The sequence below is a fragment of the Harpia harpyja genome, chromosome 5 (genome assembly GCF_026419915.1).
Source record: "Harpia harpyja isolate bHarHar1 chromosome 5, bHarHar1 primary haplotype, whole genome shotgun sequence".
Taxonomy (NCBI): Eukaryota; Metazoa; Chordata; class Aves; order Accipitriformes; family Accipitridae; genus Harpia; species Harpia harpyja.
In genome coordinates this window covers 63,129,902-63,155,817 of record NC_068944.1, presented here as the reverse complement: position 1 = coordinate 63,155,817, position 25,916 = coordinate 63,129,902, and the positions used below count along the sequence as shown (strand labels likewise).

At 38.7% G+C, this 25,916-nt stretch overlaps 1 protein-coding gene across 3 annotated transcripts in view; it reads left to right on the top strand.

Moving 5' to 3' along the window:
• TRPS1 (transcriptional repressor GATA binding 1) overlaps positions 1-25,916 on the top strand; it is a 223,039-nt gene that overhangs the window by 188,009 nt on the left and 9,114 nt on the right. For all 3 annotated transcript variants that reach the window (XM_052787489.1, XM_052787486.1, XM_052787487.1), the window contains one exon: positions 23,205-23,327. In XM_052787489.1, coding sequence (XP_052643449.1) covers positions 23,205-23,327 — 123 coding nt within the window. The remainder of the gene's footprint in view (positions 1-23,204; positions 23,328-25,916) is intronic.

Below are 25,916 nucleotides of genomic sequence, written 5' to 3'. Positions count from 1 at the left end.
GGAAGGAAAAGAAAGAAATGCAAGGCAGGAAGTATTGAAAATGTAGGCTAATAAGCAGTATCTGTAAAAGGCTCATAATATTTAAAAGGTAGACTATGCATATGTATTTTAACAGCTTTATAATTATAAAAGCAGTGGAGTTTAGTTGTACTTTCATCCATAATAGGAAAGGGAATGTGCAGCACTTTAAAATTAAATAGCTTCAACATTTGAAGCATTGAAAATCACTGGGGAAGCTTGTCCAGCTCTAACGGAGCTGGTGGAAGTGTGCCTGCCCGGCAGCTAATCTCACTGGGCTGGAATTTGGTTCCTGGCTCCGCAGCACAAGGACAGCATGTGTTAGTCGGGCTGCATAGGTGGCTGCAAGAAGTAGACTTCAGCAGCAGTTTACTACTTCACAGTCCCTTTTTTTTAAACAACTGCTGGAAATACCCTTCTCAAACATGCCCACTCATACGCTTGAAACTATGTGGTATGTGTACATAATGTACTAGTCTACCCTACTTGCATTGCATTCCTGCATAACATTTCTCTTCGCACATTAGCGTCCCTGCCTTTCAATTTAATTTTTTGCTCTTCCAGTAGATGGTGTTTTCATCTTTTTCTACACTGACATCTCTGAAAGAAAAGGAAAAAAAATGTATTTTGAAGTGTTATGTGTGAAGCTGAAAGTATTTCCTGTTATTTGGAAGCCCTTCTTTGACCCATTTCTTTCGCTCACAGTGTCTCACTTCAGCCTAGAGTTTAATTTCGTATGGCTTTATTTGACTATTTGCATGAAGTAGTTATAGTCATTGGTTACCGGCGTTCTTCGAGTACTGGGTGCCCGGATGTGTCAGCCTTACCTTCATTTGATGCTGTTTATCCCTCTGATAGATTGCTGTATATTCATCACCTAATAAATCCTGAAGAGAAGAAGTTGAAATAGTGAAATCTTGGTGAGAAGCCAGCAGACATCTAGCTAGCTGTTAGCCTGGTAAAAAAGCAGCTTTCTACTGTCAGGATCAGCATTACCCTGACAGTTGCAGCAGCTTTCAAGCCTCTGGATTTGTTTGCAATGAGAGATTTGTTGTGGATTTTTAACAAGGCTCCTGTGTGTGTGCCATGCTTAGTAAATATTGGCCTTCAGGGTATTTTTCAGTCACACTGAATGGACTGTTAGTTTCCCCAAACTGCAAAGTGCAGAAAATCCATTTCACTAGGGTTTTTTGCTATAGAGATTGCATCACAACTTACGCTGTACAAAAGAAAAATAAAATCACAAGATTGTGTCTGAGGAGCTGGGGAGAAAAAGACCAGTAACTGTGTAATGTCCAGTTCTTAAATAAGTGACATTGCGAGTGTTAAATTTCTGTTATGAAAATTATGAAACAGTATTTCTATTTTATTAGTAGTGCGGTGAACATGAAAATACGACAAATCACTAAAAAATTGCACCTTTTAACAGGAGGTTATAATAGAAAAACATATCTAAATGGTTAGATGTTAGACAGAATGAAATTTATAGAGAAATAGAGAAAATGAAAACAAAGTACCATGTATCTGATCTCTATACATAATATAATGTGTGACTAAAACAACAATGAAAAAGAAATGGACATTGTGAGGGGTTTCAATGGCTTCCCATTATACAGTTTAATGTTTTGATAGCCAGCGGAGTTTAATATTAAAATATTTCCAGTGCCCCTGTGAACTATTCTGTGGATACTTTTTACGAGCTAATTTTAAATGAATATGAGCGGTGGGATGAAGCTTTTTCATTTGAACATGGTTTGTAAAAACAAAAAGCTTCCTGTGATAGCGTGGGTATGCTGAAAGCAGTACTGCACTGACATATTCAAACTTTACAGTACTCAAGTGATTTTTTTTTTTTTTCAGCGACTGTGGCAAGGCTCTTCTGAAAGTCTGTATCAGTCATAGTGAAATACTGCATTGGTTTTGATCTCTTTGCTATTCTGGAGAATGATAGTGTATGAAAATGATTTTTCTTTTTTTATTGTCCTCATTTTAAGTGATGGTGGAGCAATGAATAGAACAATAATTTATTGAGTATTCACACACTGTATGTATACTTTCATTATACATTTATAGAAGACCTATTGTTTTGTGTTTTCTGCTGGAGGCTAGTCTTGTAAAAGAATAGTCTAGAATAGACTCACTCAGTGCATGTGTTGTCCATTTGCCTGTCAGCAATAGTTTTGACAGAAAAAACAGGGAGTTTGAGTGACTGCTGGTCTGTCTTAAGGTATGGTAATGAGGCTAATTAGGAGAGATGAGAGCTGAACTGGATATGTGAAGGCAATTATCCGTGAAACTTTTGTCATGCTTTATCTTTATCAGATCTCTCTTTCTCTATTTCTGGCATTTGCCAGTGACACGGGGAATGGAAATATTTGAAGTGATACATATTTTAGAAAAGCGAAGTAAAGAAGGAAGGCAGAGGGAAATTTATATGAGAACATCTCATTATTAAACTGTACAACTTAACAAGGATATTGTAGTTCAGCAAGAAAAAACCTTGCCTGTGTTATTCTTGTCACTTATATTTACATGAATTAAAATCAATTACTTTTTGTAATAATGAACTTACTAGGCACCTACATCTCCCCTGTTAAGTGTACATTGTTTTGTTTGCTCCTTTTATGTTATGAGTAGCTACAGCAAGCATGTTATTAAACGTACTTGAAAGAAAAGCATGCAAAGAGCATGAAAAGAGAAAAGAAAAGCATGCAAAGAGCATGAAAAGAGAGTGAAAAGGCATTTAATTGTAAATTTTTAAAAAAGCTGAAATTTTCTCATTTCAGTTTTCAGGAGGCTAGTGCGTTTTACTTTCAGACTGTTTCTTACACCAATCTAGTACAAACTGATTAAAAAAGAAGCACTGAACAGAGCAAATGAAAACCAGGTGTCACAAGTCTTGATGAATCAATGCACATAATCCACAAAGAAAGAAGGTGATAAATGAAACTTGCGCATTAATGAGACCATAACCAGGCTCAATTACTAGGCCGTTTTGAAGAGCCATAGTAACTTCACACATCTTTTTACGTTAGAGGGAAAAAATTACATCCTCTGAGCTCTCTGCATGCTCTTGCTTCTTGCACTATGTCAAAAGACAGTATACCTCTAATCCACTGTTAAAGAGAATGTAATATTAAAGAAAAACCTAGCTATATAAGACATACTCAATGACTTTTTTAAAAGAAAAAATCTACTTCATAATTTAGATCGTTTTACTTGTACATTTTATATGAGTCTACCAAATGTGCTTACAAAGTCAGATTACAGACTGCAAGTTGCATTTTATCGTAGTAGTATGTAGTCCTCTCTTCTGAACTTGCTAGAAGTATGGCAAGGAGTGTAGTGAATAGATATGCAATAAAGATCAATGCTTATGACCCAGATATTTTTCCATTAAGCACCAGTTCTTTTTCTCAGATTTTGTTTTGTATTACGTATGTTAAGAGCTTTGAATTTACTGCTAGCAACAACATCACACATGTCCAGAATGCCAGCACAAAATACCTGAGGTCTACAATAATAATCTTAAATCTTACATGAAGGACTGAATTGTATTTTGTGTCTTTAATTTCATTTGCTTTCAGTGATGATATGGAAAGTTGCTCGATCTCAGATAGACCCATTGCCCACTTGCTACTGTAAGATCTCCTTGTTCTGTAAAGCACAGCTGACTATCGCCGCCGTTCTTCACGCACACATGTACACACACAAAATCACTCTCTTCTTTCTACACTACAAAGACAGTAAAAGTGGTTTATTGCAGATTATAGTCCACAGCCATTAGCTTCTTAAGTAGCTTCTACTGATCTTTAGTGAAAAGGCTACCATTGCCTCCAGGAGAGAGTTTAGAGAACTCCTCTTTCCATCGGCTTTCATGTGATTGAGAAGATAAAAAACCTTAGCCTGCAGTCCACAAGAATAATAATAATAATTAAAAAAAAAACCAAAAAAAAAAAACCCAAAAAACCCATAACAGACACGGGACCTCTTCCCATGCATGACACCCTTTCTCACTGTAGAGTTCATGTTTGGTTTTCACAATTATAAAGATCTGGAATATAGCTTTGTGCAAGAGGGAAAACTGAAAACAGTCTTTAGATCATTTATCTGTTACCTATCAGCTTGACTAAACAGAAACTCCTCGTATGCAGTCCTACTGCCTTCAGCTCCTCTTCTCCTCTGTTTACAGTCTGCTGTATTATGCACGACTGCTCGTTAGTATAGATTTACAAAGAACAAATGTGCTGGTCTCCAAGTGTCACTGGGAAGAGGACTCAAAATCTTCTGATCCAATACCACAACTAAATAATTTAAAGAAGTAATTCATCTAGTTGCAGAAGCTAACCTTTTTTTTAGTGTGTCTGGATGTCTTTACTGTATTTTCCTAACCAGTTGACAGTGGTGGTATACAAACACTTAAAACATTTAATTATAGTACGACACTCTTGCAAGAGGTTACCTATGGTACTCATAACAAATAGGTTACTAATGAAGTGTCATTTCCTCACCTTATTTGGTTTGTGTTGCAACCTTAATTATATTTCGATTTTAGAATAAACTCTCAAAGTGGTGTACAGGGATTTGGCCACACGACTTGCATTAACATTAATCAAAATCATGTGTCTGAATTCCCACCACACTGAAAATGTACCTTGGGATTGTTGATGGGGATTTGGGGGGGGGGGGGGGCACATGCAAAAGAAGGCTTCACCAATGGCTTCCTTTTGTTCTGAGTCATGTTCATGGTCTTCATACCTGAAATAAAAGATGACAGTGAATACTGAAGCCCTTTGTTTGCAGGCTGTGTCAGTGAGGACAGTGACAATTCATGTTTCCTCACTTTCATCAGCAGGAACCCAGCAAGTCCTTTTTGCTGTTATGCTGAGATGGTAACTGTAACCCGGGAGGAACAGTCATGTCTTTGGTGTAACTGCGAGATTTTGAACCTGAGGATGAAATACTGGTTCAGATAAAAATAAAGCTTCGTCTCCATCATCACCCTCTGTGCCAGCCCAGGCTTTGTGAAAAACAGGGACTTTTTATCAGCAATTTGCATGCTGTTAGAATTTTGCATTCTTCCGTATTTCCCTGTTTTGGTTGCAAGCAAAGTGTCAAATATTACTGTAACGGAGGGTAACTGTTTCAGCAGTTCTTGCAGTCCTGGTGGAGGTAGTGCCCAGAGTTTAGTGAGACAGCCTGCTCAGAGCTCCTCCTGACCAATTAAGTAGGCTCCAGGGGTTAGACTCATTTTGGTATGGTTGGCCATGGATTCAAAAGTGTTGGTGGGGTTTTTTCATGCATGTGTTGACCCATGATGGGTCACCGATTCAGACACATGACTGTATCATGAGTTTAATACCAGAATATCTCACAGAACCAAAATGAAATCATGTCTTCAGGCCCTCTTTAATACACAAATGAAGTTTCCTCATTAAAAATAATTTTTTAAAAAGCTGCACATATTGCTCCAGTACCAAACTCAAGAGTTTCTGTCTGGGAATCAGAGCCAGTGAAGCTCAACTGCTTATAAGGCGACCATGGTTGTAATTGTGTTTTAGCAGCTATGTCTTCTCCTGGCTTCTTTGGAGCATCTTTAAAGAAAAAAAAAATCTTAAAAGATGACATTCCATGCCTAAGCTTATCCATGCTTTGCATCAGAAGAAACCTCCAGAAAAAAAACTGAAGTTTCCTTGAATTTCCTATCTTGGAATGGTGGGTGCTGACTGACTGAAAAACAGGAAAAAGGAGTTTCATTTACTGGATTTCAAAGCAGTTACCTCATAAAATAAATAATAACTTTCCATAATGCTTTCCCATTAATCCATATATGTAATGCAAATGAATGAATAAGAAGTTTTGTATCCTCCAAAGTTTACAGTGATTCCACCATGTCAAGACTCATTGATTTGGTGTAGCACCCCAAGACTCATTTAGAGAAAAATATAGTTACGTCCCTTTGGCTGACTGAGGCTCTGACATTTAATAAAACCAGAACCCCAGGCATTTTCTTAATTTTTGTCTTAGGTCCAATCTTGCAAAAGCTTATGAATGCGCTTAACTTTACACAGGTGAATAGGCTTATGAAAATAAATTAGATCTCTCCCATGCTTAAAATTCAGTACAACATTTTTTTTTTGTATGAGCAAGGCTTTTCTGTGCTGCTATAAAATTCATTTTTATTTCTACTTTATCACATTCAGATGCTTTCTTTGCTATGTTTTCTGTTTTAAACGAGCACTTTCAGAAATATAGTGTTCCCACTGTGGCATTGGCGAGAAAAAGAGGAAAGATGTGTTTGTAACTTGTATGGCTCCAATGAAATTGCTAATAAAGATTGCCTTAATCCTAGAATCCAACCAAAAAACCATGAAAATTGCTAATGAACAAGCCAAGAGGTATTGTGTAACGAAACAGTTAAAGTAGCACTTGTTTCCTGGCAATGATAGAAAGGATTTGTTCATTTTTAAAAATTGTTTCAAAAGCATCTTTCAATGTACAGTCCTTTTCAGTTTGCATCTGTCTGCATCGTGAGCGATCCTTTCACCCCCTTTTCAAAGCCATATGAAGCTTGCAATGCAGAATAATTAAAACAAATCTTGAGTAAACTGTTTTGTGGAGATAGAAGTTTGATGGTTGAATATATAAAAAATTGTAACCAGATGTTGTGCAGAAGCCATAGTAGTTTAAAGATCATGAGCTTTTTCTTTTTTCTTTTTTTTTTTTGTATGAAGCAAAAATACTCTAATTGAAGTTGTCAGCAGGAGTGAGACTAATATGCCTGTATTTGATTAAATAATAGTTTATTTAACATTCAGTGTGGCCCAAAATTGGCTGAGACTAAAATACAGAAACTTCTTACTTCAAATTTTTGTATTTAAATAGAGTGAAAAGTAAACCTAGTTAATGTTAACATTTTTGCTTGATATTCCCAACTATTCTATTATTTGTCCACTTCTGTGTCTCATTGGAATGCTGTGCTATCCATTGCACACACATTTTCTTCCTATTTTCTTATTAGCTGGTTGGTTGATGGAAGAAATGGAAAAAGAAAGATGGACAATAAAGTCTGGAATGCACTGGTCGATCAGAATTATTACTGAAATCTGGTAGAACTTAAGAGCATAACGGAAGCATCATCCAACATCCCTTCTTGCTAGTCCGTGCAAAGCACAGAAACTCCGGCAGACACATTAAGGGATATTCGTGCATGAAAAGGGTTGTGTGTTTTTAAAATACCAGAATATTGAAGTATGTGCAGTAGATTTCCTGGCAGTTATTTACTCTATATGGGATAGCAGTGTTTAATAGATAAACTCAGAAGTAGCAGTGGCTAAGATTATTTCACTAGATGATTGCTATTTTTTAATATTGCTTCACTAATGAACGTAGTGATGTCTTCTAAAGTCAGATGCTGAGATTCATTCTCTCTTTTTCTGTACTACTTTACTGCTTAAATAGCCCTGTAATCTTACATGATGCTGTGCATAAACAAGGGGATCCCCATCTTGCCTTCTGTGAGTAACTGTTGTTAAAACCATAGGAATTTCATTCTCGCTCTGCTCGTTGTAGCTGTTTGGCCTTTTGCGTAAGAAGGAACTGTGTGACTCATGATCCACAGACTGCACTGGATTTAAAAATGAACCATAAAGGCGTGAGTTGCTTGGCTTATTGGTGGCATGTGTGTGCGTGCAGATACTTCCCGCAGGAACGCTTCGAAATCAGGAGTGAGATTAGGCATTTTTAAAGGCAGATCCGTCTTTAAAATAGCCCGTTCCAATTGTCGAGGGATGTTGCCTGTGGTAGGGTTTCTCAATGTTTTCCTTTGGCCCCTGCCATGGGAGCAGCACCCTTTAGGTGCCCTCGCAGTACCCTCTAGTGACTGCAGCTGACTGTTACAGCCCGGCCTGGCCACGCTCAGCGCTGCCCGGCTGCTTCGTGCGCCTTTGCCTCTCTACTGGGACTGCACCCAGTGCTTTCAGCAGCACTGGTCTGTCACTGCCCCTACAACCTGCCGATAAACAGCAGACAAGGCCGAATTTGTAGGGAGACCGCAACGTTCTGTAGGAAACTTGTATTCCATTACGAAGCCATTAATCACTGAAACATAGGAGAAATCACAGCCCCGGCTGTGCATGCAGTATGTGCTACAGCGCTAGGGCTGTCGTTCCTGAAATGCAAAATTATATAGGCCGTCTTGAACATAAGTCTACCGTGTCTGCCATGGTAGTGCCACGCATATGCCAGGGCTCCAAAGGTAGATGGCAAGGCCATAGTAAAATCAGCCAAGAATTACCCTTCCCATAGCAAAAGCCAAGCTCCCCGTGCAGTCAGTTTTTTATCTGCTTTTTTTAATTCTTCTTCTATGTCTTAAACAGATTGGCATCAAATCAGTGCTAGCTCTGTAGGTTTTCTACCAACTTCTGCTCTCCTTGTGCTTTCCGCAATAGGTGGAGTTACACTGGGTATGAAATAGGAGAGGATTTGTTCTTTGGTTTGGCAAAGGAAGAGTTAGTTGCAAAACACCGATTTCTTGAATGTTGTAGCTAAGATGCTTAGCTTTACACTGCTCTACAGTAACTTGTGGAAGTTGTTCCCTCATTAACTCAGACTGCTATTAATAAAGGAAACAGAGCCTGGTATTTATATTTTAGGAATTATTTGTGGGAGGTATAACTCATCAGTAATTGCAACCTGATTTTGGAAAGGTCTTTCCTTATAAAAATCCATACATGTCACATCCACTTACATATTTGGGCATTATTCAAAAGAGCAATACTCCCTCTGTATCATGCCCAGATTTAAAGCCTGCTTCAGAGGGTCCAGGATGCTGGTCATAGACAGGTAGCATTGGCAGTCATCCCAAAATCTCCTCAAAGGGTCCAGAGGCTGTTACCGCATGAATCATTCAGTGTTCCCCACACCTTCCTCATCTTCCTGCTGATTTTACTATCAGGGTTTCACAGCCATGAAGTTTCCACAGCCATGTCCATTTCCATACGACTAGCCACTAAGGTGTGAAATCCTAGTCCATGACACAGAACCAAAAAATGTTTCCTATAAAATATATGTAGGAAATAAAGGCCCTTCTCTTTTCAGTTCCTGAAAGAGGGCTTTTGGCAAAGATGCTGATGAAATGGAAGATTATTTTTTTTCTCCTAGAGAAAAGGCATGTCGTTATAAATGTGCTGCTCCTTTCTGCTGTATGTCTTTTTCATTCTCACTCCTAAAAATTCCTAAAGGTGATAAAGAAAGGGAGTGAAAACAATTTGACATTCACTGTTAAGGAAAACCTGAATTAAATTGAAAAGTGAATTCTTAAGTGTCAGAGTTTTTGTTCCGTCAGTAAGAGAGAAATGGCTTTGAATATAGCCCATTTGCAAGTAGCAGCTATGATTTTGTACAGCATGTCTAAATTTAAAGGTTTCTTTTTATTTCAAAGTTGTGTACGTGGGGCTTCTGGAGGCTGGTTTCAAAATCGGATGAACTGTGATACTAGCAGGTGGAAGGTAAAAGGAAAGCTTTTTTCCTGTCATTTTTTGCCTAAATAGCAAATCTGATGTATTGATCAGTAGAACGGGACCAAACGGTTCCTCTTTGAGCCCGTGTCCGAGGTCTGCACAAATACACGAACACATTCAGGCAACCCAATGGCCTTTGCCTTTCCAGTCACAACATGGATGCAGCCACAGCTGCTTGCGAGCGAGGCTGCGGAGCTGTTTCGCTGACACCACTTTAGAAAGGAAGTGGAGGGCTTGTTTTACAAGGCATTCCTGCGCAGTCAGCTTCATTTAAGAAGCCTCCAAAGGACGTGAAAAATAAGTTAACTGTGGGCTCACAGGACGGTTTTCGCTGTGCCTCTCCTTCCAGCCTGGTGCTTGATTTCTTGAGTGCCATTTTCCAGTCCTTCACTGTGCTCTGAACTAAAGCCTGAGTATGTGACAGGGTGGGTACGTTTCTTCCTCGGCATGCAGAACTCATGATGGAAAACCCCGCTAAGTTATATGTTTCTCTCATACTGCTCTTGTCAGGCTCGTACCATTTAAGAGAACGACTGCCCCCAGCAGTAAGCTCACCCCGCCACTTGAATTAGAAACAATTCCTTCGGTGAAATGCAATCTGTAGGAGTGATTCTGACAATGCAGATTTCGAAGCTGGTGTCTTAAGCAATTTAAGAACCACTTTCTTAAAGGTAAGAGAAAAATTAGAGTAGGGACGCTGGAAGCACTGCTCTGCAGTTACAGTATTCTCTCTGTGCAGATGTGAATGAGTATAAAAAGTACAGAGGGCATACCAGTTTCTAAGGCTGCGAAGGCAGAAAAGCCACAAATCCTGCATGAATGTTATTAAGATAAATATTGTTTATTATTTGGGTTTTTTAAAAAATTGATTTCCCTACTGGGTGATTCTCCTAAAAAAAAAAAAAAGAAGAGGTTAAGGCAGTTTAGTTAATGAGGTTAAGCTTGATTAATAAGGAATTCAGAATATTCCTTTGTGCACACCCGTTACCATGACTTTCCTTGTGCTTTTACATGCTCCTACTGCCTCTAGTATTGCACCAGGAAACACTTGGTTTTTCTCTTTTTTTCTTTTCTTTTCTTTTCTTTTCTTTTCTTTTCTTTTCTTTTCTTTTCTTTTCTTTTCTTTTCTTTTCTTTTCTTTTCTTTTCTTTTCTTTTCTTTTTTCTTTTCTTTTTTCTTTTCTTTTCTTCTCTTTTCTTTTCTTTTCTTTTCTTTTCTTTTCTTTTCTTTTCTTTTCTTTTCTTTTCTTTTCTCCTTTCCTTTCCTTTCCTTTCCTTTCCTTTCCTTTCCTTTCCTTTCCTTTCCTTTCCTTTCCTTTCCTTTGCTTTGCTTTGCTTTGCTTTCCTTTCCTTTTCCTTTTCTTTTCCTTTTCCTTTTCTTTATCTTCTTTTCTCTTTTCTTTGTTCTCTTTTCTCTCCTCTTTTCTTTGTTCTTCTCTATTCTCTCTCTTCTCTTTTCTTTGTTCTTCTCTTTTCTTCGCTTTTTTTTTTTCAACCTTATGTTATATCACAGATTTTAAGGTCTTCAGTCATTATGCTGTGGCTCTGTCTTGAATTCCATGAAATGTTTCCTATCAAACTAGGAGACCATATGCCCATGTTGGCCTAAAATTCTCAGTGCATCATGTACCAGAAATAGAAGCTGGTAAAGATTCTTCAGAGATTGTGTTCACTTGTTCCAAAGACCTGGTTTGTTTATGGAAGGGATGCTTGCAGTACATAAACACTATTTAAGGAGAAATGTCTCCAAAATACAGAACAGTTGTTCTCTTCTCCTTCTCATCTTAATGGTATTTTTAAGGAAAGCTATACAACACCCTATACTGAGTCTCATTTACAAGTAGGCATTAAGATCTTGATAGGAAAGAGCAAGCAGAAAACAATTTTTGTAAAACCTGCATTAGATGCCTCACTCGGTTCCTCATAAACATTCTGAAATTATTTACACTGGAATTTGAGAGTAGGTTTCTTCATTTTTAGTAGCTGTACAGTTTTACAGACTGCAATCTGTAACATTCAGTCATGGATGTTGGTCTGTTTTCATTAATACTTTTATAGCCATGAAATTTAAAATATTTTCTTTTTCAAGGCAAATGAATATGAATTAAGGCTAAAATTGATAGCCTCTCACTGAAGGAAGACTCACAAAATCCTTGAGGCTGGAAGGCAGCTCAGGATATCATCTAATCCAACCCTGCTGCTCAGAGCAAGGTCAGCCAGAGCAGGGTGCTCAGGGCTGTGTCCCGTCAGGCTTTGAATATCTCCAAGGACGCCTCTCAGGGCAACCTGTTCTGTATTCAACCACCCTCACAGTAAAAAACCCTTTTCCTTTATGTTCACATGGAATTTCCTGCATTTCAATTTATGCCTTTCCCTCGTGTCCTCTTGCTGTGCACCACTGAGAAGAGCCTGGCTCCATCTTCTCTACTTTCCCATCAGGTGCATATTAATAAGATCCCCCTGCGCCTTCTCTTCTCCAGGCTGCACAGTCCCAGCACTCTCAGCCTCTCCTTGTATGACAGATGCCTGAGTCCCTTAATCATCTTTGTGGCCCTTCACTGGACTCTTTCCAGTACATCCATAGTTTTCTTGTACTGGGGAGCCCAGCACTGGATACAGCACGCTCCAGGTGTGGCCTCACTAGGGCTGAGCAGAGGGAAGGATCACCTCCCTCAACCTGCTGGCAACACTTTGCCTAATGCAGCCCAGGAGGCTTTTGGCACTTTAGATGGGTTAGCTTTAAAAAATACAAATATGGGGTTTGTTGGGGGTTTTTTCCCCCCCTTTTCTTTTTCAGGAGATACCTCCCTAGATGGGTGTTGGGGTTGCTCACAGCTCTATTCCATTCTTACTTCCTAAAGCTATCAAGAGGGAAGCCGTCAAATATTTTTGCTGAAAGTGGGATCACAGGACAGAATTAGATTATTATGTTAGAGCTAACCACTTAGACACAGACTCTGCCTTATTGTCTTGTTATCTGGAAGTGTTTGGAATGGATTGGATTAGATGAAAATGTCCATTATAAAAAGGCCACTACTTTTCAATATTTACCACACCGTGGTGTCTGGGATACCACAGTTTCTCCCTAAGCTCACAATAGGAAATAACTATGGTAATTGTGTGGTATGGGTTGGCAAATGTTGATTTTTCTGAATGGAAACCATTCTAGCAACAGCAACAAGATCTGCAGTGAGAGCGCAGTCCTAAGCATATTGAAAATAATAGGTGGACATAGTCCACTTTGGATCCCACCCTAGTAAGAGCTTTCTCAAGGGGACTGCGTGAGACTCAAGTTATAGTTACTTCAGTTCCTGAGCAAGTATATAAGCTATAGCGGTCGATATGAAACATTTTCTTGTTATATTTTTTCTTTAATTAAATTTAATGGTCCTGAGGGGAATTATTTAACGTACAAGTAACAGGTAAATGTTACCTCACTGGTTTTCACTGAGAGGTAGACACCTAATTGACATTTCCTCTCTGAGTTCTGAAGACTTCTATGAAAACTTTAGATCCTCATTTTGTAAGTTTGAATTAGAAATTATTCTCCCAGTGTAGTTTCCAGATTTGGGGTGCAAATTTGGGAGTGTGTAGGTGATCAAAAGTCAGTGGGACTGAGGCTTCTGAGACACTTAATGGCTTTTGAAATTTTTACCCCTGAGGAGCCTTTCCCCTGCTGATTTTGGCAGCCCTCAGCCAAAATCTACAAATGAGAGTTCCTCCTCTCAGCTGCTGGCTTTCTGAGCCATTTTCTATATAAATAGAGATCACGTGGACTTTAATAAGGTCAGGGAATGTTTTTTAAATGTCTGTGATTTTTTTTTTTTCTCAAGACTTAATTTTGCCCATCTGATTTCTGTGGAAGTGGGAACAGATGCCAGAAGCTGAGAACTCCAGCAGCTTTGTGCTCACGCTTACAGCAGAGCACTTGCGGGATTGGGACCCTCAATTACTATCACATGTAGAGTTACATATTGGCTCTTAGCTGAGATCTGCAAATGCACTCTGGTTCTTCTACCAGGTCAAAGCTAGGGGTGTGTAAGGAAATATGGACGTGTCTTTGCTCCATTTTTGTCTGTTCATTTGATGAGTGAGATTACTTCATGAAAGAAGGGATACGTGGGGTGCCTTCTTGAACATAAATCCTCTGGTATTGATGCCTAAACTTAAGCACCTAATTCCATGTTTAGGCACCTTCATAACTGGCTCTTTATCTCAGAAATTGAGTCTGTTTATAGCAAAGTCTAACTATTGATTTAGATTCCCCATTTGCGACAGCAGGGCTTGGATATTTTTGCCTTGTGCCAAGAAATGAGCGAGTCAGAAGCATTTCCAGTTTTCTCAATGTCTCTTTCAGTGTGCTTAGTTCTGAGGGTACTACTTTTATCCACTTACTGATGGGAGTAAGAGTAGTCTAATTTTGTACTTTTTATACTGTTTATGTTGTGTTTCTAATTTGAAAAAATGCAAGAGGCTCGTAATGACTTTTTCTTAGATTTGTTCTCTAACAAAGGCTGAGCTTGTTTGGAAGCACACGGTGTTCGGAAAGGAGCAGTGGTCTGTGTGTATGAGCGCTGAGTTTTCAGGCAGCCGTTCAGCATTGGAACTGCTGCGTGAATCTGTTTCAGCAAAGTGCTAGTGGAGAAAGGTTTATATTATTTAGGAGCAAGGATTGCAGTTAGCAAACCAGGCTCATTCTGTCATGCTTATGCACACTAATGCATCTACCTAACCATTTTTTGTAGGGAATAGTATTATTCTAAATTGGACTTCTTTTATTAATCTTACTTTTGATTGCTTCTTATATGTACTGTTTTAAAATTGCCTGAGTGGTCAAGCTGATTTAGAAAAGTGGGAATATGTTTAGCCAGAAACTTAGCAATTTTTGCAGCAGTTCCCAAAAAGGACTGATAAAACCTGTTGCAATACTAACATCATAATACTGCTGAAGATGCTGAGGGATGCTGCTGGCAGCTTTTTACTGTGTTAGGTGATAAACTGTGAAAAGAAAACAGGACACAGATTTAGGCGGACTGTAGTTTAAATACTCACGAGCACACCTCAGCAGAGATAACGCGTTACCTTGAGTTGATGTACAGGAGGAAGGGAGAAAAATTGTGCTACATGGGGGCAAACAAAGACAATCAGGGCTTTCTTCTTGAGCAGCTGCAGCCAGTTCCACTAATGGAAGTGCAAGAGCAGAAACTGGCAGCACAAGGTATGCGTTCGTTTTTACAGATGGCAATGCAGACAAGTTGGTAATTGAGAAGGAAGTCGTGTACGTGAGCTGTTTGACAGGGGACAGCCCATTACAGTACTTTCCTGTGTAATTGACTCAGCGAGTTATTGGAGACAGAATTTCTATTCCTCTTGAATAGGTTTCAGTTGCTGCAAAATGACATCATTATTGTGTGGGAAATGCAGGTTTCCAGGTTGCTTTTTTTTTTTTTTTTTGCTATTGGTGTTAATAAAACTTTTAAAATTAATTTTTGGGTTGCCTCCACGGAAGTCTGTGTTGTGCTGCTGGTAGTCAGTGGCAAAATGCACCAGAAGCGAGATCATACCATACTATGGTAGCTGCTGTTTAAGGCACTGGAAGAGATTTAAGGATGATCAGCTTGTGCAAGTTGAAGGATAAGACCTTAAAAATACATTATATCTAATAAAAGACAGTTGAAGGAAACTGCTTTCTAAAAAATCATACTTTGTGTAAAATGATTAAGGAAATATTTAACTCTTTGCAAACGGGACTAACATATAGTTCTACCAGAAAATAGTTCTCAGTGTTCATTACAAATACCTCATACGATAAATATGTATATGTGTATTTATTTAGTCTGTGTATATGTATTTGGCCCAACAGAAGATCACATATATTTTTAACACACAGTGTTTAAAAATCAGCTGCCACTAACTGTGGCAAGGAAGTCTAACCTGCAGAAAAAGTTTTGTTGTTTCATATTTCTGCCACTGCAGATCTTGAGGGGGAAACTGTGAAATTACCTTCCATCCCTGTTTGGATTAACAAGGAGATATACACTGTGAACTACATAATTTTCACTGCTAAATGCTTAAATGAAAATGAGTAAGTCATTGTAAAGTGTATTGTGATTATTTATGTGATCCCATAGTTGCATGCAGCTCTTAATGGATGATGAAAACGATGGTAAATTCCTGCCTGTGGAGCTCAGGCTCTGGCTGAAGGTGGGTGTCCAAAGCCGATTCCCTTCCAGCACAGTGGCAAAGGTTGGGTCAGCTGTTACTTGGGGGAGGAAATAAAGGTGAGGAGGTGACAGCAGTGGAGACATCCAACAGCAAGTGATTTAGTGGCTTCTTTGCATAGCTATGTTTTTCTTAATTTAATCATTTATTTTGATCAGCCATTGTTTTACTTTGGTAGCAATCATGACATCCTAAACTAATATCTTACTAAATTCTTTTCACTTAGTAGGACACAGAGATTGTAGTTCGCTGCCTGTTTTTGGGGGTGGTTTGGGGTTTTTTTTGAGTAGTGAATGCCACCGACTCTACGGTAGCTTTACAAAATACAGGGAAATGCTTCGAATGCTGGGACAAAATCTACTCATCTGCATTTTTGCTGCTGATAAAAAATAATTGCAGTTTACATGCACATTAAAGTATTTACTCTCCCTAAGGGATCAGGGGTAGGATTCTGAAAGGCTGTGCTAGCAGTAATGTTTAATTTATTGTCTGGGTTTTTTTCCCTCTCTAAGCCCCTCCTGATTCCTCTCATTAAAAGTTTGTAATACAGCATATATCATAAAAAGATGCTGTCACAATAGAGCATTAAAAATTCCACTAAACTTTTTATATGAATTAGGTGTGTAATTTTAACTTTCCTCTTGGCATTTTTACTCTCTTCCTACCTTGCCTTTCCTAACCTCTTTCTTATGCATCTTTCAAATACAGCTTTTTAATGTAATTGTTCTTGAAAATGTCGTAGATTAAGAGTTTAGATTTGGCACATTAAATTGACTTCAAGAGGCATCTGTTAACTCATAGTTAAGATTGAAAACAACTTCTACTTTAACACTCCGCTTTATGTGTTTTGCTTTTTCTGACAACTTATGCTTTGGGGCCGAAAATTTGCTGTGCCTGGTCTATTCCTGAAAGCTGTCCAAGTTATAAAGGGAAGAAAACCCAATGACTTTCTTTTTAATTTAGACATAGTTACAGCAAAAGCAACTAAAATTTTAAAATGTGAAACTTTACAGAGACATAGTTGTGGCTGTTTTCATAGCTGAGAGAGAAAGCAGTTTTGATTAAACACATTCAGAAAGGTCTGAGTACCTCTGCAGCCAAAAGAAATGAGGACTGAAAGATTCTTTTCCCATCCTAAACAGAAGAAACTAGCGCTTACTCCAACATCCAGGTGCTGCCTTGCTGCCCAGGTTTCAAACGTCAGTTAGGCTCACCAAAACTCAAAAGAACTAAATACCTCCTCATATAAGAAGGACAATACCTGGAAAGACCTAGCAGGTGTGAAACCAGAAACTCCTAAATACTCATGGCAGTGCAAATGCAACACATACAGATGTAACCATGAGCGCATTATACTATTTTCCTGACCGGAGTGGTAGCAGCCCAGTGTTTACAGGTATGAGACCAGCTGCTTACAATTGATCCTCTCCACAGCAGGTCACCTGGCTCACACTGAACTGAGCACGTGCAGGTTTCCTGGTGCTCCCCTTTTGGACCTCCCATGTTGCCAGAGAGCATCCAGAGTCAGTGTTTTGTCTTTTTTTCAGTGAGGCATGTATGGTTGTAGTCCCCAACTTTGTCATTGGAAATAGGTCAGGCATATGCTTATTCTTGGGTAACATCTATGATTTCTCTGCACCCCATGTTCTGGAGCCGTGATTACAACGTGCTCTGTTTCTGGCATGGTAGGAAAGCCAGAGATGGTAAAAAAATGCACTCAGGCTTCATCATATCGTCGTTTTGTGATGGGGAAGTGAAAGTAATCAGCAAAAAGACAAGTTTTGTTGTGTCCAAATCCAAGAGGGTGATGTAAGAAAAATGCTTGGCTGACGCTGTGGAGCCTATTTGAGTTTCTAAAAGCATCTTCTGGCAGAAATTTTGAAAACAGGATGTATCTGGCACTAGCAGAGTGTCAGGCACCGTTGCTTAGTCTAGCTAGCTAAAAAGACACAGTTCCTGAGCAGTGTTTTTGGCTGTGCTTTTACAATATATATTTTGCTACATAAAGTTCCATTGAAATAATAACTGAAAGTTCAGTACATTTTAAAATACTTTTTGTGTAACTGTAGAGCGTAATGACACTTCTCCGTGGCTACAAAATTTGAAATCATATAAACTGTACGGTCATCTTTTTAAAATCTAAAGCAGTTTTAATGAAAAAGAAGGGCCTGATCCTGTCAACATGCCCGAGTGAATTACTTGTTATGGTATTCTCTGCTGGTTTATTGCTTAGCAGAAAGCACTACTAATAATTTCCTTGTTTCTGTGGGGTGTTGGTGACTAGTGAAAAGCATTTAAGGAGTTAAAAAAAATTAGGCATTCGGGCTTGACGATGTATATACCAAGTTTCAGACTTGTCCAATTTGAAACGGTCAAGATATGAAACCATAAAAAATGTGAGTAAATACTCTGCATATCAAGGGTTGTTATGCAATTACATGCTTTCAGCATGGTTCTTACTGAGGGAGAACAGTAGAGAGATCTGCAAGACATGTTCAGTGAATAATTACAAACTTTCATAGCTTAGCTACATAAAAATAATAATCCACTTGTTGCTTTGCTACTACTAAAATACTAAAATGTGTGCATACTTTTTTTCCCCAGAGCAAAGCCACTATGGTTGTAGATTTGTTAGAAAGTTATCTGAAAAACTTGAACTCCCCTCTGCCCCCACCCCCCCATTTTGGCCAATCTCCAAATTATAAACAGCTGAACTGATTTAAATAAAGTTTTCAGTACCAAAAAAGAAAAGAAAAAAAAGGTTACATCTGGGCTGACAAAAACATGCGCCAAGTTTCAGCCCAATGTGATTTGAGACAACCATGATATTAAACGCCCAGACCTAGGAACTGGAATGGAAATGGAGACAGGCTCTTCGCTGCACTGGCCCCTTCAGGATTTGGGATTGTAATGTAGTGGTTATAAGGCTCCAGATGATTAAAGTTTGACTCAGTAGATACATATTTTAGTGTTTCAGACCCTTTTGGCTTATTCTTCCAAGGATGTACAGGAAATTTTCATGGATCACTCCAGCTAGTGCTAGTGGCATTGACTGCAGACTGAAACCTTTTATCTGTGGCTCAAACCCTGCCATGACTAGTTATGTCAGCTTACCTTTTCTGTGCTGATCTTAAGAGATTAACTATGTTAAGTATGTGTTCACATTTGAAAAAGAGCAAAAGGTTCCATAACGTATTTCCTGAAAATGCTGGCTACAGTGGTGCGTAGCAGAGCACTTGAGTGCATGGCTGGGTTTTATGGAGGCTGTGAGCCATAGCTGTTGCGCTGGCTTTGCTGGATTGGAGCTCAAGTGCCTGTTCCTTTGCAAGACTACCTGGAAAACCAGCAATATTGGCCATTATTATTGACTAGTACAAATGCTGAGTATGCAAAGCCAAACAGACTCTTGCAGAAGTATCATCACTAACAGTAGAAGTATCATCACTAATTAACATTTAGCACACACACAAAAAAAAATCAGATAATTTATGTTGGCCAATAACTTTTATAAAACTCGGTATGTGGGAAGTAAAGGCCTAGGTTTTTGTTTTGTTTTGTTTTAAGAAACTGTATTGGTTTAAGAAGAGAGGACTACAGGCATTGTAGGCTTTTAATATCAGCCTCCATTTTTTCTTGCAGACATCATCAAAATTTCTCAGGTGTATTTTGACAAGCATGTCTGTTCTGTGGTTAGTGGGATCTGGGAGTCAAGAATATTTAGTCCAATTCTGCAATAGTCCTGTTTCACCCCAGGAAATCCATTCTAAAGCTGTGTGTCCCTACTATGAAAAGCTATTTCATAACCAAAAAGCTCAACAAAGTAACAGCATTTAAGTTTTGCAAGAGGTGGTTTAATTCTTAATTTATTAGTATATGTAATCTATGTTGGAACACTTAGGTAGGGGAATAATCATTGTTGATTATCCTGTAAGGTCCTTAAATAGTACAGAGATAAGAGAAGGTAAAGAAAGATAAGATGCAATGCTTAGAACAGCATGTAAGATGAATTTACACACTTTGCATTAAATTTAGGGAAGGATGTTTATCTGGACTACTATGAGATTTTAAAAAAGAAAAATTGTTTGTGAGTACTAAATAAGCACAGGTATACATTTTTGATACATATAGCTACTATGAGATATTTTGTAGATTGTTGCCAGCTGTAGTCATTGTATTACTTCATTGCAACTAATGTCGACTTTGAATCAGTTCTTTCTTTAAAAAAGAGAGAAAAAATGATCAATGTCAATGTCAATGTTTTAAAGATCATAGAATCATACAAAAGTTTGGGTTGGAAGGGATCTTAAAGATCATCTACTTCCAACCCCCCGCCATGGGCAGGGACACCTTCCACTAGACCAGGTTGCTCAAAGCCCCATTCAACCTGGCCTTGAACACTGCCAGGGATGGGGCATCTACCACCTCTCTGGGCAACCTGTTCCAGTGCCTCACCACTCTCACAGTAAAGAATTCTTTCCTAATATCTAATCTAAATCTGCCCTCTTTCAGTTTAAAAGTTACCCCTCGTCCTATCACTACACTCCCTGATAGGGTCCCTCCCCATCTTTCCTGTAGGCGCCCCTTGGGTACTGGAAGGCTGCTCTAAGGTCTCCCCGAGACTTCTCTTCTCCAGGCTGATCAACCCCAACTCTCTCGGCCTGTCTTCATAGGGGAGGTGCTCCAGCCCTCTGATCATCTTCATGGTCCTCCTCTGGACCCGCTTGAGCAGGTCCGTGTCTTTCTTACGCTGGGGGCCCCCAAGCTGAACGCAGTACTCCAGGTGGGGTCTCACGAGAGCAGAGCAGAGGGCCACAATCACCTCCCTCGACCTGCTGGTCACGCTTCTTTTGATGCAGCCCAGGATATGGTTGGCTTTCTGGGCTGCAAACACCCATTGCTGGCTCATATTCAGTCTTTCATTCACTAATATCCCCAGGTCCTTCTCCGCAGGGCTGCTCTCAATCCACTCATCACCCAGCCTGTATTTGTGCTTGGGATTGCCCCGACCCATGTGCAGGACCTTGCACTTGGCCTTGTTGAACTTCATGAGGTTCGCACAGGCCCAGCTCTCAAGCCTGTCATTCAGCATTCAATGAAGATTTCAGTGTTACACCTTCTGTCACCATTCAGATGTGTGCAAATGCAGCCTATAAACTAGACCGCTCTCCATATATTTTAAAAGTCTTCCGTGACTTTGTAGAGGGTATTTCCCAAACTCAAGGAACACAAACAGAAATGATCGGGTGGAAAGACTGGCTCAGATTAAAACACCGCTTGGTTAATACACCACACCAAGAAGCCATAGGGTGGCACACAAAAAGTAGGAAGGGAAAGGAACAGTTGTATCTGAATCCTGGCCATATACAGTCATTTCCACTTGGAAACTTCTCACCCTTCAAGTGGACCAAATTGGGGTCAGTTTAGTGAAGCTTTTATTGTACTCCTAAGGAAAATATTTCAGCAGCCAGGTGAAGCTGTGCAAGGATATGCAACCACAAAAAGAATTGGGAGCTTCAATTTACTTGTAGGCGAGTGTGCCTTCCCAGAGTGAGCTGCGTCTCATACACACAACTAGTTAGATGTTTGCTGAAGGACATCAACTGCCATTTAGTTCTCCCCCTAGCCAAATCGAGGAAAACGTAGTACATTACTGTTTCTGATTTAAGAGACAAAGTAGGGGATGATGTAGGGGAGTGAGAGAGAGATTATCTTGACAACAATCTCGATTTTCTTGTATCACTTTAAAGTAGCACAACCTGCTGTACTAATGAAATTGTGTTCTTGGTTTAAAAGGGCAATTGTTAGCCTGACTTTGTGCTCACTAAAAACATTTCTCCAATCTTGTTAAATTATTGCACTCATTTCAGATTTTTATGGCTGTGCAGCTTACCAGCCCTCGTTTCTTTACGTTTCATTCATTTTCCTTGTATTGATGATTAATGGAGGATGTCGAACGTTAGAGTGAGCAGGCATCAGCAAATGCAAGATCATAATTAGTTTAGCTGACGAGGGCCTCTGATAGTACTTGCATCTGGATGGAAAAATTACCCTATAGGGAACTGGCTGCTCACCAGGTCTTTTTAGTGATACATTGTGAAACACCCGATGAATCAAATGCCCTTTCAATGCCAAGAAAGTGTTCCAGTCTTGAAGCCAAAATTATGTCTGCAGAAAGCTTTCCATTTGAAATGTATCAGAGTACAATTATAACCATTGTATTTTTTTGGCATGAACACCAGTCTTCTACAGTATGGACTGAAGTTAAATAAATTACTTAAATTTTATGAAACCCTGAAATTTTTACTTATAGTGTTAGTAATTTTTAATTTATAATAAAATTAGTTTTTACACAGGCTGTTTTTCCCTGTACTCACCCATTCTTATGTTAGATGCTGAAGGTTTCTTAGTGATTTTTTTTCCTTTGCAAACAGGGAACAGAGTTGAAATTCTGATTTTCTTTTCAGCAAAAGAATTCCATTTCCTGGTTATTAGTATTTGTGCCCACAAACACAGCCTGACTTTTGTTTAAATGAGAAGTTTAATGAAATCATTACTCTGTAGAAAGAATTTAACGAGCAATACTCATAAACGTGTCTACTTTTAAATACTCCTGGATCATTATGAAAACTGATGAATGCACAGCTCACTCTGGTTAAAAATCAATTTGTATTTAGGAAAGTTGTACTGTGCCTTTCTTTGCCTGACTAAAATAAAATAAATAAATCTATCCATCGATGAGACAATGTTTTCTGGGTTTTCGGGTGAAGTTCAAAAGTCTCATTAAGAAGACTGTACTTTTATTTGTTTGGCAGAGGTTACTCCTCATTCATAGTGGGCTGTGGGAAATATATGGTAGCTTATACTGATTTCAGAAGTAAGTGGGAAAGACTGGAACTGAATATCATGTATTCAATTAATGAAGTATAATCTCTGTTAAAGTAATTAGTATGACACAGATAGATACAAACTGTAATTAGTTGAAGTGGTGGTGTTTCAGAATTCTTGTTACCGATCACACTTTAAAGTCGAGCAAACTAAAAGGAAATAATCTGTTGTGAAATGTGGTGAACAAACCAGGAGAAGCTTACAGAATGTTCTCTGTCAGCTTCCAGAGGGGTTTTTCAGAATTTGCTGTTTAGAAACCATCATTAAATGCACAAAACCTGAAGTTCAAAAAGTTAAAGCTGTTATTCTGAAAAGGCTTTGGTGTTTCACACACCTCATCCATCACTCTAGGGTTAATTATAATGAAAATCAGTGGTGCCTATTAAGCACAATTGAACCTGACCTCATTATGGGCAGTGTGGTTTTATACTGTCATTGTTGCCAGTCTAGAGACAAAACTCCTGTGTTGATTTGTCCTAACTCCACAGCTCATGTGACTCACCTCTGACCTGTTTTTTTTTCTGTGTGTTTTTTTTTTTCTTTTTCTTCCCTATTTCAGAGACGTAGAGGCTCGGGTGTTTTTTGTGCCAATTGCCTGACCACAAAGACCTCTCTCTGGCGAAAGAATGCAAATGGTGGATATGTATGCAATGCGTGTGGCCTCTACCAGAAGCTTCACTCGGTAGGAAGAACTTACTGGTTTGTTCAGAAAAAAAGGGGTTATACAGCTAAGCTGGGCAGCTGTGGTCTTGTCTGGTTGTGTGATTAGTACCACTCCCTGGCCTGCAGTTAATTTCCTAACAGGGTTTTGCAGTATGGTCACTTTGGGATCAGATGTGATTCATTATGAAACAGGCTGGGATGCTGTGGGTAGACGTGTTTGAGATCACCAGTGATGCATTTAATTATTTTGATACAAAATAAGGGGAAAATTATTTCTTTTCTGGGAATTCCATTTAAAGGCATACAGTATGTTGTGATGAAAGCTCTCTAAATTCAAGAGCCCTCATGTTCGTAATAAAAAAAAAAAAAGATTCTTAAAGTTAGACATCACATCTATATCAAAAATATCCCTTGCTGTGGTTTTGTTTTCTTTCGCTTCTCTTCTCCCCTTTATTCTTGACAGTAAATTTCCTGGAGATATGGGGTGGTGGGTTTTTTTGTTCTTTTTTCTACAGTTCTTATAGTCTGCTGGAGGATTCTGAACTAACTCAACAAGGAAGTTAGTTACTCACTTGATGGCACTCATCACTTGGTGAGGGGAAGATTCACCATCCCTTGGGATCAGGCAGGGAATAAGTAATAATCATGGACTGTCTAAATTGCTTTTCATCTTATTGACACTTGACTTGATCCTGAAAGATGTTGAATGCTCTGGTCTGGGTCCAGGAAAGCCATGCTTAAGTGTTTCCTTGGATCAGTGCCAAAATGCTCACAATCTTTTAGGTTAAGACCCACTAGTTAAATATTATCCCCGCTATCTTTAATAGAAGCACATGGGAGAGTCAGGTGACTAAGATTGGACTTTAATTAATTAATTTTTACAACATTCCCATGAAGTTAAAAAGTATTACTATTTTTCAGAAATAGAAACTGAGGCAGCCTTTGGGAGTTTGCCAAGGCAACATAGCAATTCAGGCTTAGAGCCCAAATCAGAAATCTATGTTGTGGCTGAGTGCGTATTTTTAAAAATTTTTTTCAGAAATTCCATTTTCAGAAAAAAAGAAAAGTCACTTAGGAAACTACATTTCAAATGCATTAAGACTCCCAAGTGCCTATGCTTATTTCTCTTCAAATTTGAGGCATAAGCTTCTAAATCAGTTAGTAGTTTCTCTGAATTTTACCCTTGGTCTTGTGTACAGGCCATACAACAATCCTGGTTTTACTCAAGATCCTGTCCAGCAAGCCCACTTAATAAAAAAGAAAAAGATTCCAATTTTCAAAAGCAGCAAGACCATCACCAGTCTGAAAGGTTAGCTATGTTTGCCATGTGCTGTCATTCTGAGGTCAATAAATGTTTTTAAGCTTCAGAACAACCCGGCCAGTCAGATAGCATCTGAGCAGGAGAAGATGGACTAATGCACGATTGCTGGCCAGCATCTTGGCTGCGTCTTGCTGAAAGTACCATCTCCCTGGAGATCTCTCAAAGTTCTAGATATAATATCTCATTTCAGGAAATCGATCAGTGGTGAGCATCTACAAAGATTTTAAGAAGGACAGTTAGGCTTTTTAATGTTAATTTGACATTTGTGTCCAGTTATTTGTAGAACTTCCATTCACAGCCCCCATTTTCCCTTTTTTTAATATACCTTTCTAAACTATAGTGCTGGACCTTACCGTGATTATTAGCATAACTTATTGCATAGATAAAAGCTACAAGCATCAGTTTTGAATTCAAACACGTAGCTCAGATAATTCTTATGAACCAGTAGGAGCAAACTAGTGTGCTTCCAACAATAATAATTAGCAATACAATGTCAAACTTTATTTTATGCATACAGAAAGCAAGAAGTTAACACTATCTTTTAGCTCCACAGTTCAAGCATGGCAATAAGCTGTCATTCAGTGGACATTTGACATTATTATCTTCAAATGAACTTTGACCAAACAAATGCAAAGAATTTAATTAAGCTTCCACTCTGCTGTGGTATGATAGGAACTCCACCGTAAGTTGGAGTCTGAAATAATCAAACAAATCTCTCCTTTGGGACACCTTTTGAGACAGTCCTATGCAAAGGGATGCTCTTTAGACTGACACCAGAAGGATGAAAGTTTCTTTTATCTGTCTGCCTGTCTATCTCTTCATGAAAAATTACAGTAAGTATTTGTCATGTATGTTTTTGAATTAAGGAGACTAGGATGATGCAGTTATTAGGTAGATGTCTGAAACTATAAAAATTCAAGGGAATAGAACTGTTCCCTTCTGTGAGCCACCCTGTTAAACTAAATTATGCTACACAGCTGAGCAAAATTCACCTATAGTAGGTTTGCACATTTCATAGCTCCCTTTTGATTGGATTATCACTATCTAGAACTACTGTCCTCATTAACTCAAGAATGTGTATAATATACTTATCTCTAAGGTCCCTTTTTTACTTGTATTTAATAAGAGAAAAATCTATGGTCTGTCAGATACTACTAGGTGGTAGTGACTGACAAATGTTAACATGGTAGTGATTTCTGCTATAAGTCACATTTCCATTTCTATGATACCCCTGAATAATTTTTCAACATGTTTTCAAAAGTGTTCAATCTATCTAGGGGTTGTTTA